Genomic DNA, 13528 nt, shown 5'->3' with positions numbered 1-13528 from the left:
AAGGCAGTTTAGGGCTTTAAGGGTCTGCACCAACACTTTGAATTGTGCTTGGAAATATACTGGAGACCAATGTAGGCCTTTCAGGATCGGTGTTATATGGTCTCGTGTAATATTTCAGGGATATTGTTGTTATGTGGCTTTCCTGACTCAGTACTGCACTCCAACCTTACAAGATGATCTGAGTCCAAGACCTGAAGTTAGCCTCCATTTGGAGCTCCCTGGAATATGGGTTTATCATTCCTTGTATCAGGTGACTAGTGAAGACCTCACCTGCCATATTGGCGATGAGTCAGATTTATTATAGTACCTGAACACGCCGGAATGAAGGCCCAAGCATGCTAAGTCACACATGGACCCTGAAGTGGTTTCTTGAGGGGTGGCAATAGTGGATTTCAGCAGCTGAGAGATGCTTCAGCAGAACTGTGGTAAGAAGACAAATGATCTTAGCTGGTGAGTATAAGGAAGGAAAAAAGAGGGTTTTTGGCGGGGGAGGACCTATGGTTTAAAGAGTCAATCCACTGTGACTGCAATGCTTCATTCTGCCAAATATCTGTCAAGACTTTCCCCGTACTACTGTTTCCTGGTACAGATCTTTTTCTGAATTGCAATGTGATATTTAACCATATCCTTCCTTCCTTCCTTCCTTCCTTCCTTCCTTCCTTCCACTGCTGGTGGATGGCAATGCATTGACTTGTGTACAATTGTATATTCCAGTCTAGCCAACTGCAAGACACTGGCATGTAATATAAAGTACATCTTTAAAAAAGAAAGGAAAGCAGTGACTGTCATTCTATGGAAGGTATACAGAAAAGTGTGGGGTGGTTACTGGCCCTGAGGAGGAGCTCAGCATGGTTGCTTTGAAAAGTATCCTCTTGGTATTTGTTGTTGTTTAGTTGTTTAGTCGTGTCCGACTCTTCGTGACCCCATGGACCAGAGCACAACAGGCACCCCTATCCTCCACTGCCTCCCGCAGTTTGGCCAAACTCATGCCAGTCGCTTTGAGAACACTGTCCAACCATCTCATCCTCTGTTGTCCCCTTCTCCTTGTGCCCCCCATCTTTCCCAACATCAGGGTCTTTTCCAGGGAGTCTTCTCTTCTCATGAGGTGGCCAAAGTACTGGAGCCTCAACTTCAGGATCTGCCCTTCCAGTGAGCACTCAGGACTGATTTCTTTAAGGATGGATAAGTTTGATCTTTTTGCAGTCCATGGGACTCTCAAGAGTCTCCTCCAAGAGTCTTGGTATAGATATAATAAATATGGATATTATAATATAAAAGAATGGAACTTATTTATTGGTTGAAAAATAAAACATTTGTAAACACATGGTGTTGCTTCTTTTATATACGGTGACATAATATGATTTAATATGAAAGCTTTTATAGGAAGCTGAGACTTTCAGATAAAGTGAAGTGTAAGCTTGCCCCACCTCTTTAGAAAGAGGAGATGAGTCCTGAACGCTGTCGAGATCTCTGCTGTCCTAAGAAAACCTAAAAAAGCAAAATTAATAATTCTTCCCCACCCCAGATGGGACTCGAACCCACAATCCCTGGCTTAGGAGGCCAGTGCCTTATCCATTAGGCCACTGGGGCTATATGCTGCGATGTGCTTCATTATTTCCTTCATCTCACAGAGCAACTGTCTAATAAATTCTACCTTTGTTAGCTTACAGGTATGTTATGAGCAGAATTAGTTTTCAGAGTTGTAGTCCTTCGCAGGCGCTCTGCATTCATTTCAGCCTACAAGAGAGGAAGGCTGTTTTCGCAAACAGACCTGCGGGAAAAGCGGTTTTAAAAATATGGAATACTAGCAGTCACTGATCCACTGTACCTGAAAGTCTTTTTTAGTGCTCTGTAAATATGGAACTCGCGCCCTCCGCGACTGTGTATCATTTTCTGTTTTCATCTTCATAAAACTGATTGGACGATAGGATTAAGAACACGCGTACAGAGAAGCTCGCTTTAGGGGTGGGACTGGGGAGCACGTTTCGTACATCGAACTAATTAAATCCAGTTAGATGTTTCGTCTGATATTTATTGGGTCAGGTATCTCGGGATTGTTATTGAACCGCTAAAACGTATCGACCACGAAGGGACTCGAACCCTCAATCTTCTGATCCGAAGTCAGACGCCTTATCCATTAGGCCACGCGGTCACTTGTAGATAGAGAGCGGTATTGGTAAACAGAAGGTATAAAGCAGGAGGTAGCAGACGATGGCTTTTTAAAAGAAGTTAAACTTCACATGTTTCTGAGACGACGGTTTGCTTTTAATTTCCATGCCATCTTCCGCTGTTTATTGCTGCCCTCCATTTCCCCTTCCGCATTGCCCGGTGAAACTGTCCTAGCTCGCGCGAGTTTCTTGCTGCAGCTTTTAATGGTTTAACCAGGAAACATTTAATTTTGTTAGGTCATCTGTTTCTTCTCCTTCTTCTGCTGCAGCCAGTTAGCTGCTTAACATCTGAGCCAGGGTGTAAAAACGTGAGTAAAGAAAGGGAGTACTTGTGCACACCAATGGAAAGTGGCCCCCCATCACGTTTAGGCAAAAAAATAAAAAATAAAATAAAATAAAATCCCGGGAGAAGAGAAGCAGTGGAAGACCTGAAAGGTCTCTCATTAGAAATCAACCGCCCCGTTAGTGAAATTATTCATTTATAGGAATTTTCAGTCTGTGATTATGCGTAGGGTCCCCAAGCTGAATGCTGCGGCGTTGATTCCCCCCCCCTTTAATGCGCGGTGCCTCTGAGCATGTGCAGAATGCACATTTAGCCCCAAGTGGCCTTGAGCCTTGGGATCTATAGATTTCAGCCCTACTGCTACTAACTTCTTTTATTATTGTCAGCAGTTTAGGATTCTGAAAAGCCGCTGTGTTTACTTAATTTTCAAAGGGCGAGGTGATCTATTATCAGACAGCATTTGTTGTTCTTTTCCTCGTTTATAAGCGCGTTGTCGCAAGCCGTGCGGGCGGGTGGGAGAAACCAGCGCCCGGGCTCTATATAGGCGCACACACGCGTGGTGAAATTAATTCGGCTATTACAGAGTTAAGTAGGAACGTAGACGCTTTTTTTCCAGCAAGCCCCAGTGGCCTAATGGATAAGGCACTGGCCTCCTAAGCCAGGGATTGTGGGTTCGAGTCCCATCTGGGGTGAGTTTCCTTTTTTCCCCTCACCTTTCCCCCCAATTCACTTGGGTGGTTCTAATTAAATTATCTTGTTCCTCTCTTACATTTAATTCATCTCATTTTTAAATTATTCTTTGTCTTCATTATTACCATGGTTTAATGGCCACAGGAATAAACAGGTCAGCCATTACTGTGGTTCAACCAAAGTTGTCCCACCTGCAAGGCAAGATGGGGTGACTGCCTCAGGTAGCAGGATCCACTGGGCCAGCAGGTCCCAATGTTGATCTTTCTTCCCCCTTGTTCCTGATTAGATTTTCCCTCACCCCTTCTTCCATGGCGGGGAGAGGTACACCATTTTGGAGTCCGCCTAAGGTGTCAAAATGTCTTGGGCCAGTCCTGGGTTTAACCCTCTTCAGTCCATCACTGCTACATGTCTGTGTTAGAAACATAACCAAAGACAACCAGAAGAAGGCCTTGGGCCTGCCTAAAATTATATGCAGAGGGCAGATCAGGGAGTGCCTGGAAGCAGCACTGTTCCCAACAGATTACGGTATGTGGACATCGGAAACAGGTAAAATTCAGTCAGGTGCTTAGATGTTTTGGAAGCTTTGATCCCATAGATGCTGGCCAAGAAGTTCAAAGTGCTGCAAAATATCTAAAGCAGTTCATCCTTGTGAGCTATAATTTCTATGTGGGGCATACCACAGATCAGAGTAGACCCAAGCAACTCAGTGGAGTTAGGCTGCTCACAACTAATCTGTTTGATTTCAGTGGGTCTTCTGTGCAGCTCAGTTGGATGCCAACCTAACAGAGCAATCCTATGCATGTTTACTCAGAAGTAAATCCTATTGAATTCAATAGGGATTAGCCCCAGGTAAACTGGGGTCAGGGTTGTAGCCTTGGCTCCCCCCAAGGAATCCTGGGAACTGTAGTTTGTTAAGGGTGCTGAGAGTTGTGAGGACCCGTTCTCCTCTCGGAACGAGGGTTCTCAGAATGCTTTAGCAATCAGTCCTTCCCAGGGGAACTCTGGGAATTGTAGCTGTGTTCAGGGGAACTGGGGAGTGCTTACAACTCTTAGCATCCTTAACAAACTATAGTTCCCAGAATTATTGGGGGAAAGGCATGGCTGTTTGCTGTGGTACGATATTGCTCTAAATGTATACCGCAGCTGGAGTCTTAGGTATTATATATACAGTACATCTCCCAATTAATATATTGTGTATTCCAGAAGAATTTATATCATATCAGAATTTTAAAAGCCTATTTTTAACCAGAAAGTGATGTGAACTTTGCCCAGTGTTCAAAATAATGTTCCTCTACCTCTCATGTTCTAAATAAGTAGCCTGCTTCTTCCTCGTGACAACTGTTAATTAAAAAATAGAATTACTGTACTGTAAAAATGCTGCATTGTGATTTTATAGCAAAAAAGTGACTAACAACCTTTTCCCTAAATCCATAGTGCCCTCTTGTGGCAATCAGAGATAACTCAAAATTGGCTTTAGAAAAGAGGAACACATGGCCTTTTCAAAGTACAGAAAAGTATAGATTCTTCCAGAAAATGCATGAAGGAGGAATTGTAGTCTCTATTATTTAAAACAATGGTTTTCAAGAAGTATGGAGCAGGTGTCTTTCACGGAAATAAATTTTGCCTCAGAAAAAAGCAGCTTCAGAAAGTAATTCAAGAGAAAACATCAGGGAAATGCCTAGCCTCTCATTTTAACTTGATTATAGAATAAACCACCTGTAAAAATGCTATCATTTAAGCTGGCAACCTGCAGTGTGGTGGCTAAGAAACAACTCTGGTCCCCAAGACACCAGATCAGAGGTACAAGCAAGAAGAGACAAGATTCTTTCCACTCCCAATTTTATGTCCTTCCATGTTTTCTCTACCCTTTATTTCCACTTCTTCCAGAACTTCCATCATCCCTGACCATTGGCACTGCTGGTTGGAACTGATGGGAGATGGGAGTTCAGTAACATCAGGAGGGCTGCAGATTCCGCATCCCTGTTCTAGAAGCAGTAGAAGAGGAGCCAATTGTTGCTCCGTAGCTTCCCTGCATTCTCTTCTCTCCCATACGTAATAGGAAACATACAAAGCTATGGCATGAACAGGGAAACAGCAGGGTCTTCAGGGAGGTGCAGCTAGTTCATTACTTGTGTGAGGCCCCATTGCTGCCTCAAGTCTTCCAACAACGTACATCCAATTTAATGTCAAAATGGCTGCATTATAATTCATACAGCTGCCTGGGAAACGAGGTAGCTCCCAATGTTTGGGCTATCTAGCCCCAAGCAGTAGTAACATCTAAGTCAAGAGAACTGGATATGCTCCATAGTCATTGGCCACAAAGGGTTCATAAAAGCACTACTGCTCCCCCCCTTTTAAGTATCACTAAATTTTTCAGCTGCTTTGTATGCCTGTCAGGTAGAAAAATGGGATATAAATATTTCAAATATTTATGTGCACATAAATATGAACAAGTTTAGGATGGGTGAGAACAGATTGCATGAGAAAGCAGGGATAGCAAACAAACATGGTACAGTACAGCTGCCCTGGAAATGAGTCTAAAAATGTACAAGACTCATGCTTAGAAGAGCTGTTCATTTAAAAGCTAACCGCTACAGCAGAGCTTTCCAAACTTGACGTGTTGGTGACACACTTTTTAGACACGCATCATTTTGTGACAACAGTTTTTCAGTTTTACTACCAAATCGGGAGGTTAAACTAGCCCCTTTCTAGCATTGCATTACGCATCCACACACTCCAGCCGACACACTAACGTGTCACAACACACAGTTTGGAAAGCTCTGTGCTACAGTTAAGAAGAGTTGGGTTAATTACTTTGGTAAATGTATGTTATGGCAGTTGACATAGGACTTTAGCTTCAGGCTCCATTAGTTTTAGTGAAAACGTCCACTCCCATTTCATAAACTGCAAGGAACAGATTGTATGGTGTAAGGTTTTTATTATTATTATTCTTTTCCAAATCCAAATATTAGAAAGAGTCCAATGGATGTGTTCCAAAATGCTCTTTCTCCGGTGCGTTCAGTCAAAGTCCACATGCCTGCTTTGTTTTACGGAAGAGCGAATCTTTTTTTGTCGGAGGCGTTCGCGGTTCATTTTCTCCACCCTAAAATCAAATAGAGAGGTTGAGGATGATATACTTGTGTCTGTGAAATGATTCCAGTTTGTTATCATAAATGATTTGTATCAGGTTCTTGTCACGCAGAATCAACATTTCAAAGAAAAGCAAAATCCTAAGCAGTTAAGGGATATTTCTTCTAAAAAGCCTGAAGTAGTTGATATTTTCCCAGAGAAGAGGTACCTGCTAGGTTTTATCCAAGTGCAACATTCTGAAAGTGATGCCCTTTCTATATAAGTGAAATACAGCAATGCTACCTCGGATCTGTATACAGTGGTACCTCTGGATACACACACCTCTGGTTGTGTATCCTTCGGGTTATGCATGTGGCAAACCCAGAAGTATTTTTCCGGGTTTCGCACCACGCACATGCACAGAAGCACTCTACTGTGCCATTCACAGAACAGGCATCTCCGGTTGCGAATTCCTCAGGATCCGACCGGAGCTTCAGAACGGATCCTGTGCGCAACCGGAGGTACCACTGTATTACAATTCCAGAGGTCCACTTACACTCTAATACACACAAGAGATGACCCATGGTGCTCTGCCCTAAGTCAAGAAACAAAAACTGTCTCAGCTTGTCCAGCTAGAACTGAAAGAAAACGAAGGCTATCTTCTTTACAGTCATACCTCAGGTTGCGAATGTGATCCGTGCGGGAGGCACGTTCGCAACCTGCGTTTGCAGCCTGAAGCGCCGCGTCTGTGCATGCACGTGACATGATTCGGCGCTTCTGTGCATGACGTCATTTTGCACTTCTGCGCATGCACCGAAACCTGGAAGTAACCCGTTCCAGTACTTCTGGGTTCGGCGCGGTCCACAACTTGAAAATGCGCAACCCACAGTGTTCGTAACCCAAGGTATGACTGTGTTAAAACTAGGGGTCAGGTGAGGGCCTCCTGGATCCTTGCCTTAGCTACATAATATGATTTTGTGACACACCCTTGAGAGTTGGAGGCAAGTAGCTGCTCTGCTTGGCTAATGGTAGCTACAGATGATTTCACCTTGCTCTAAGTGAGCACTGTAGGGTGACATTTTTAATGCAACAGCTGTCAGCTACAGATGCATTATGAGTGGACTCATACCTGCTTCTGATCATCTCCACCGTCTCTTTCGATTCAGCTCGAGGCATCTCAGTGGCTTCTATAATCAGCTCTCTGATTTTTTGCAAGCAAGCTGCCAAATTCCTCATCTGGTAGCGACTTACTTCAGAGGTGACTATCAGTTCTCCAGATTTACTGATCCTATTCTTGTGCTGGGAAAGAAAACATTTTTTTACTATGGAGCATTCCGTTCTCATTAGTTTACCAGCCTAAAAATAAGGTTTTGTTTTTTGTTTTTCTTAAAAAAGAGGGAAAGCAGACATGATTGCCACAGGAGGCAACTTCTGACCGTCTCTTCTGAAAGTTACCCTTACAGCCCAATCCTATGCATGTTCACTTTGAAGTTAAATCTCACTGTGTTCACTGGGGCTTATTCCCAGGAATACATGGGTCTGCAGCCTTAATGAAAGTTTTAGATTTAATGTGTAAAGGTGCTGTGGAAATATTACCATATGTAATTATCTTTGTGTCAGTAAACTGTTTATAGGAAGCTGTGGATTAGAATCCTGCTTATTAACCTTGGATTTGGGCTGCCCAGTAAAAGTGGATACCTCTTACTAGGCAGGGGAACCTGAGAGCAGGCACACCAGTAGTACTGCAGCTGTGGGAGCTTTTGCAGAATATAAACAAGTTTCCAGCAGAATATCAAGAACAGCAAACTATCAAGCACTAGGGTCTGGCAGATGCCACTAGGTGAGGTGTTCTGTCCCTGGGGACCTCAATATCTCCACTGCTCCAAGGCTCCTCTATTATATTACCCAGCACCAAAGTGCTGATGAAAAAAAGGATCTGAATTCCATAATAAGGTAAAACAACTTCAACAAATAGGAGTTGTGACAATTAACCAACCCTCCAGGCGCTGTTCTTGGGTATAGAGCAATCACACTGCAGAGTGAAAAACAAGGTAAGGATAATAGAGCACTTTCAGTGTTAAAATGCTTTAGGAAAAGAAAATATTCCAGCCATTAACTTAGCTTATGCTTAGCAATTACTTTCCTCAATGCAGAAGTTAGATTTGCACAGGTCACCAGACACTAGCTAAAGGTGGCAAGCAGTCCTAGGCTTGTGTTATGCCTGGACCAGAGATGCTACAGCTTTGCTGGTGGAACGGCCGCTGTATCCAATGTGTGCTCAGCCTAGGAACGGAAAAGAAGCCCACACAAATAGAATGCACAAATCCAAAAGTCCCTCAGCCAACAAATTTTCAGCATAGCATTGCGCCTCGAATGTGATGCTAACCACAGTAATCAATATGTAATCAATATTGAGTTATATTGCCTAAATGGCTTCTCAGAGCACCCTAATTTCCTTGTGTGCTGCTTCAATAAACTAGTTCACCAAGATCAAACTATTCTGCTGGGCTGAATAGCTTGGGAAGTACCTAGAAAAAGAAAGATAAATGCTAAGAATTACCATCATGGCCATTTTCTGTCGCACATCTTCCGAGATCCAATCTGCTGTTGCCAAATGGAACCGGACTTCTGCCTTCGTATTTACTGCAAGTGAAACAAAGAAATACATTACTATTCCTAGGGGCACATGGAGAACTGCAGATCCTATCCAAAGGTTGCAGGTTCAGATTTCAATTCAATGGTGTCACACGTACCCCACCAGCTGATCTTGCTGCCATGCGAAATGTCACCCCCCACCATCTAACTTTGAAGTGTTCTGCATTTTCAGAAGAATTCTTGCCATTCCAAGAGACATGGCAAAAAAGGAGACTCAATCTCAAAAAAGCCGAAAAGTAATACTTTTTATTAATGCCCAATGCATTTTGGCCTGCAATGTCCTCCCTCAGGAGCATTCCCCCCCTGTAAACAATGTTTCCTTGTAAACAATCAAAAGAACCATTTTAAAGTCACAGGAGTTTTATCTATCAAACACATGTCCCAAATCTTTTCCAAAGGGTTGGAGGATCCTCTGGAGCAGATGGGGGGGGGGGGACACAGGGACTTGCAGAGGACAGGAGAGGGCATTTCTGTTACTGGATATTAACTTTGATCTTTAAAAAAAATGAAGAAAAGAGAAACTAGTTAATGTTAAAAAGAAGCACTGATCTTTCAGTACTTGCCAAAGTCATAAGGGATCACTATGTTGAAGACTGGCTAATGAGTCCTCAGATTTAGATGTACAAACGTTAACATTACACATCTAATAGCACCACTGGTTAACAGAAAAATCCGCAGCTTGATTCTACTCATGTTTCCTCAAAAGGGAGCTCACTCCCAAGTATGCATGCCCAGGACAAGTATCTATTTAAATCTGCTCCGATATTTTTCGTACCTTTATTAACATTCTGGCCTCCTGGGCCACTACTTCGGCAATATGATATGGACAAACGATCTGGAAAAGATTGTAAAGAGAAATATTGAAAAGATATACAGTCATGGTTTTGTGTATGTACAGGGAAGAAGAAGAAAGGGTAAGACTGCATAGGAAGGGATATACTGATCTGGAAGGTCACACTTCGAATAGAGGTGACCTCTTGAAGTATGAAGGTAACTCCAATAAACACTCCTGTAACGCTCCTGTAGGAGCATTCCGATTGTCCTTAAGTAGTTATTCTCCATCTGGTGAAATAAGCAGGTAATGAATTGCAGTGGCAACCTCAGCGAAAGCATTTTCCACCAATGGGATTTACTTCCCAATAAGAGTACATGTGGGCATTGTTTTTAGGGTATATGTTTCTGATTGTTTTCGATATATAATAAAAAGGTGCTTAAAGTACCATATTTTTTAAGGTAGCATACAAGCCACACAGAATTAATTACTATTAATTAATGTAAAATTAAGATAGCATCCTGAGTTACGTACAACATTAAGCCGAACTAGAGCTTAGCATAAACAAGCAAGTGTACTGGTACATATGAAAATACTGCAGCCACATTACTCCTGAGGTTTGGCTTAGCATAGGGGTAGATCAGGCATAGGCAAACTCTGGCCTGCCAGATGTTTGGGACTACAATTCCCATCACCCCTAGCTAACAGGACCAGTGGTCAGGGATGATGGGAATTGTAGTCCCAAACATCTGGAGGGCCGGAGTTTGCCTATGCCTGGGGTAGACCCTCAGCCCCAGGGGCCAAATGTGTCTCTTTATGTGGTCCTTGGGACTCTCCCCAAGCTACATCCCCTCTGCAGACCATGTTTCACACTCTCCTTGAGTGTTTTTGCCTGGCTATAATATGTCCTGGAACTCTGATAATGCCTCTTGCCTGCCTGGATGGAAAACAGAGAGTGATGTGTGACTGTGTGTAGAAATAAACTTACTGTACAAAGAAGGCACATGGCTTGCTCTGTTCAATTTTCTGCCTCTGACCTCACCCACCACTGGCATGTGGCCTCCACTGGCAACACAAGCACTATAAGGCATTGCTTTGTCCATCTGTTCTTTGCAGTTCCTGTGCCAGTACCCAATCCTCCACTAATTAAAAGTTTAACTGATTTACAGCACAAGCCTATAGGCCTCTTTAAATCAGAAATATAGCCAATAGTACTTACTTCCAAGCAAGCCTGCATAGGATTACACTGTTACGGGCAAATAAAATGAATGCCTGGGGAAATCATTTGAGAAAGAGACGTCACTTCCCTAATGTTCTGGACTCACCTACAGGAATGTCGGGAACAGTCTGGTTTGCCAAATCCTGTTAACACAGAGATACATATTGTTAAGCAACTGCAACTTAATACTACTGTAAAATTTCTGTATTGTAGTACAATTAGTGTATAAATAGAAAATGGAAAAAATATGCAACTACAGTAATAATTTTTTTTTAAGGCCATAGGCAGGGTTTATCAATTTTTAGTTTTACTTTGTACAATACAGATTTTTAGGCACTCAAATTATTTTGTTTCCTCAGCTTTAATGTCTTAGACCAGACACTTGTGACCATTGTTCAGTTCAGCAAAGTCACAATAAGAGGACTTCTTGAACTAAATGTGGATCACCAGATTCTGAAAAACCTTTATTCAACCAGGAGCAGTAAGTTGTATCTACTCTTGTCAAGTCATTCACAATACTAGTTTATCACATCTGAACCTCAAAAAAAAACGGGGGGGGGGGGGGACTCATGAGGACTTCAATATGCAGAATCATTGTACAACTGAGTCTTAAAAAGAAATCATCACCCTTGAATTCAATCTCAACATCTCATTGCCATTCTCCAAATAAAACATACATACCTATCACTGGTTCCTTCACTGTGAGAAGTGAAGCTATAGGGAACAAGGTAGAGGGCCTTCTCGGTTGTGGCGCCTGCCCTGTGGAACGCCCTCCCATCAGATGTCAAGGAAATAAACAACTATCTGACGTTTAGAAAACATCTGAAGGCAGCCCTGGTTTAGGGAAGTTTTTAATGTTTGATGTTTTATCACTTTGTTGTTGTTGTTGTTGTTGTTCTGTTGGGAGCTGCCCAGAGTGGCTGGGTATACCCAGCCAGCTGGGCAGGGTATAAATAAATTATTATTATTAGGCAAATGGTAGGAGTGTATTTCCTACATTGGCAAGAAGTTGAATTAGATAAGCTTTAAGATTAAAGGCAGAGTTAGAAGCAAAAGGGTAGTATAGTCCAGTGTTTTTCAACCTTTTTTGGGCAAAGGCACACTTGTTTCATGAAAAAAATCACGAGGCACACCACCATTAGAAAATGTTAAAAAAAAATTAACTCTGTGCCTATATTGACTATATATAAAGTAATTTTTCCATTTTTCCCACGGCACACTATGCAACATCTCGCGGCACACTAGTGTGCCGCGGAACAGTGGTTGAAAAACACTGGTATAGTCTAACAGCTTGCAGAACCATCACCTTACTCAAACTAAGCAGGACTGGGTCTGGTCAGTGCCTGGATAGGAGGCAGCTTGGGAACAGCACATACACTGCTTTGGGTGTCATAAGGAAGGAAAACTGAGATATAGATAATATATGACTATATAAACAAAACAAAACATGTTTATCTTTGCTGTTCACATTGGGAGAGATGTACTAGCTATCCCATCAGAGACATATGCTATTTTATTTATTACATCTGTCTATATCATGACTTCCCCCCCCCCCATGAACACGAGTCAGCTCTATTTTATCCTCTCAACATCTCTGCGAGGTAGGCCAGGGTAAGAGACAACGACCAGCCCAAGGCCACCCAGTGAAGTTGATAAGCGCAGTAGGGATTCGAACCTGCGTTTCTCCAGCTCCTATTCTTAGGCCTATCTATTTACATAGGGCAACGCAACTTCCTCCCGCAGACCGGCCGTGAGGGAGAGGAGTAGATCTATGCAAACGGAAATTCAAGGAAGGCGCTACTCCGCTTTATATAGATCTAGGTGCTCCTGCCATCACAATCACCTATCCGGATTCCTAACCTTTGTTGCGTCGGCTCCTTTTTGCTGCGAGGGGTAAAGTTTGTCCAAGCTGTATTCGCTCCGGAATTCAGAACCGGAGGCTGGGCGAGCGGAGGCGATGGCTCGGCGCGGGAAGTCCCGAGCCGCTTCTGAGAGCAGCTTCAGCGCCGGCCATCGCCAGAGGCAGCGAAACGCGCACGCCGCCATCTTGTGCTGGGCTGAGTGCTGTTCTAAAAAAGTCCGGCTACAAAAGGCACCCGGTCACTTGCCGTTCCGGAGAAACACGGTTCTCTTCCTCACCTTTCCCCTCCGCCTCTTGCATAAGTGCACATATGCGATTCCGAATCCGAAATACGGGGAGGAGATGGGTTGGGCTGACGGCGCCGCTGTTTATATAGGCTGCCCGCTTCTAAACACTTATCTTTCACAGTCGGAGCTTCTTAGATTTAAATTGCATTTCAGTTTCTAAAATTGACCTGTTTTAGTTTTGTTTTATATGAATGTTAAATTTTTCATTTGCTTTGTGAGCTGCCTGAAGAAATTCCTATTATTAGGTATAAATGTAGCAAATAGCACTTTTTATTTTTATAAAATAAAGTAAAATAAATCGCAGAATTCTGCTCAGAATTGTAGCATTGTCCTCATATTTAAAAGTACTGGGGCAAACGTGCTTCTGTTTTGGTTTTGAGTGTATCAGCTATTTGCAGGGAATCCCTATTGTAATGTTTCCAAGCGTTCCTGTGAAACTTCAAAGTTGGAGGCACGCAAGCCCTGTTGCCCAGGTATTTGCTCAAAAGTCAAGTCCTACTGTCTTCAATGTAGTTTGATCCCAA

General features: G+C 42.9%; 1 protein-coding gene and 3 non-coding genes across 4 annotated transcripts; 1 reads left to right on the top strand and 3 right to left on the bottom strand.

The window, feature by feature from the left end:
* Positions 1-1517: 1517 nt before the first annotated feature.
* TRNAR-CCU lies at positions 1518-1590 on the bottom strand. The gene has a single exon. It is a non-coding gene; the product is annotated as a tRNA-Arg (tRNA).
* Positions 1591-2079: 489 nt separating this feature from the next.
* TRNAR-UCG lies at positions 2080-2152 on the bottom strand. The gene has a single exon. It is a non-coding gene; the product is annotated as a tRNA-Arg (tRNA).
* A 918-nt stretch (positions 2153-3070) lies between these two features.
* On the top strand, positions 3071-3143 carry TRNAR-CCU. Its single transcript has one exon. It is a non-coding gene; the product is annotated as a tRNA-Arg (tRNA).
* Positions 3144-6086: 2943 nt separating this feature from the next.
* On the bottom strand, positions 6087-12932 carry MRPL58 (mitochondrial ribosomal protein L58). The gene is made up of 6 exons (XM_033139270.1): positions 12717-12932; positions 10963-10999; positions 9641-9700; positions 8771-8853; positions 7340-7509; positions 6087-6244 (listed from the first exon to the last, which is right to left on the bottom strand). Exons 1-6 carry the CDS (start codon positions 12900-12902, stop codon positions 6160-6162), a joined length of 621 nt encoding a protein of 206 aa, XP_032995161.1. The 5' UTR covers positions 12903-12932; the 3' UTR covers positions 6087-6159.
* Positions 12933-13528: the final 596 nt, after the last annotated feature.

This window comes from Lacerta agilis, chromosome 2 (assembly GCF_009819535.1).
Source record: "Lacerta agilis isolate rLacAgi1 chromosome 2, rLacAgi1.pri, whole genome shotgun sequence".
In the NCBI taxonomy this organism is placed as follows: Eukaryota; Metazoa; Chordata; class Lepidosauria; order Squamata; family Lacertidae; genus Lacerta; species Lacerta agilis.
This window is presented reverse-complemented; position numbering and strand designations above follow the sequence as displayed.

What these genes read in the sequence shown, in the direction of transcription:
- MRPL58 (XM_033139270.1), bottom strand. Translation starts at nt 12,902, where the DNA reads ATGGCGGCGTGCGCGTTTCGCTGCCTCTGGCGATGGCCGGCGCTGAAG. An exon ending in AGGCCAGAATGTTAATAAAG is followed by an intron (nt 8,854 to 9,640) that starts GTACGAAAAATA and finishes TTTCACTTGCAG; the next exon opens with TAAATACGAAGGCAGAAGTC. An exon ending in GTGGAGATGATCAGAAGCAG is followed by an intron (nt 6,245 to 7,339) that starts GTATGAGTCCAC and finishes ATTTGATTTTAG; the next exon opens with GGTGGAGAAAATGAACCGCG.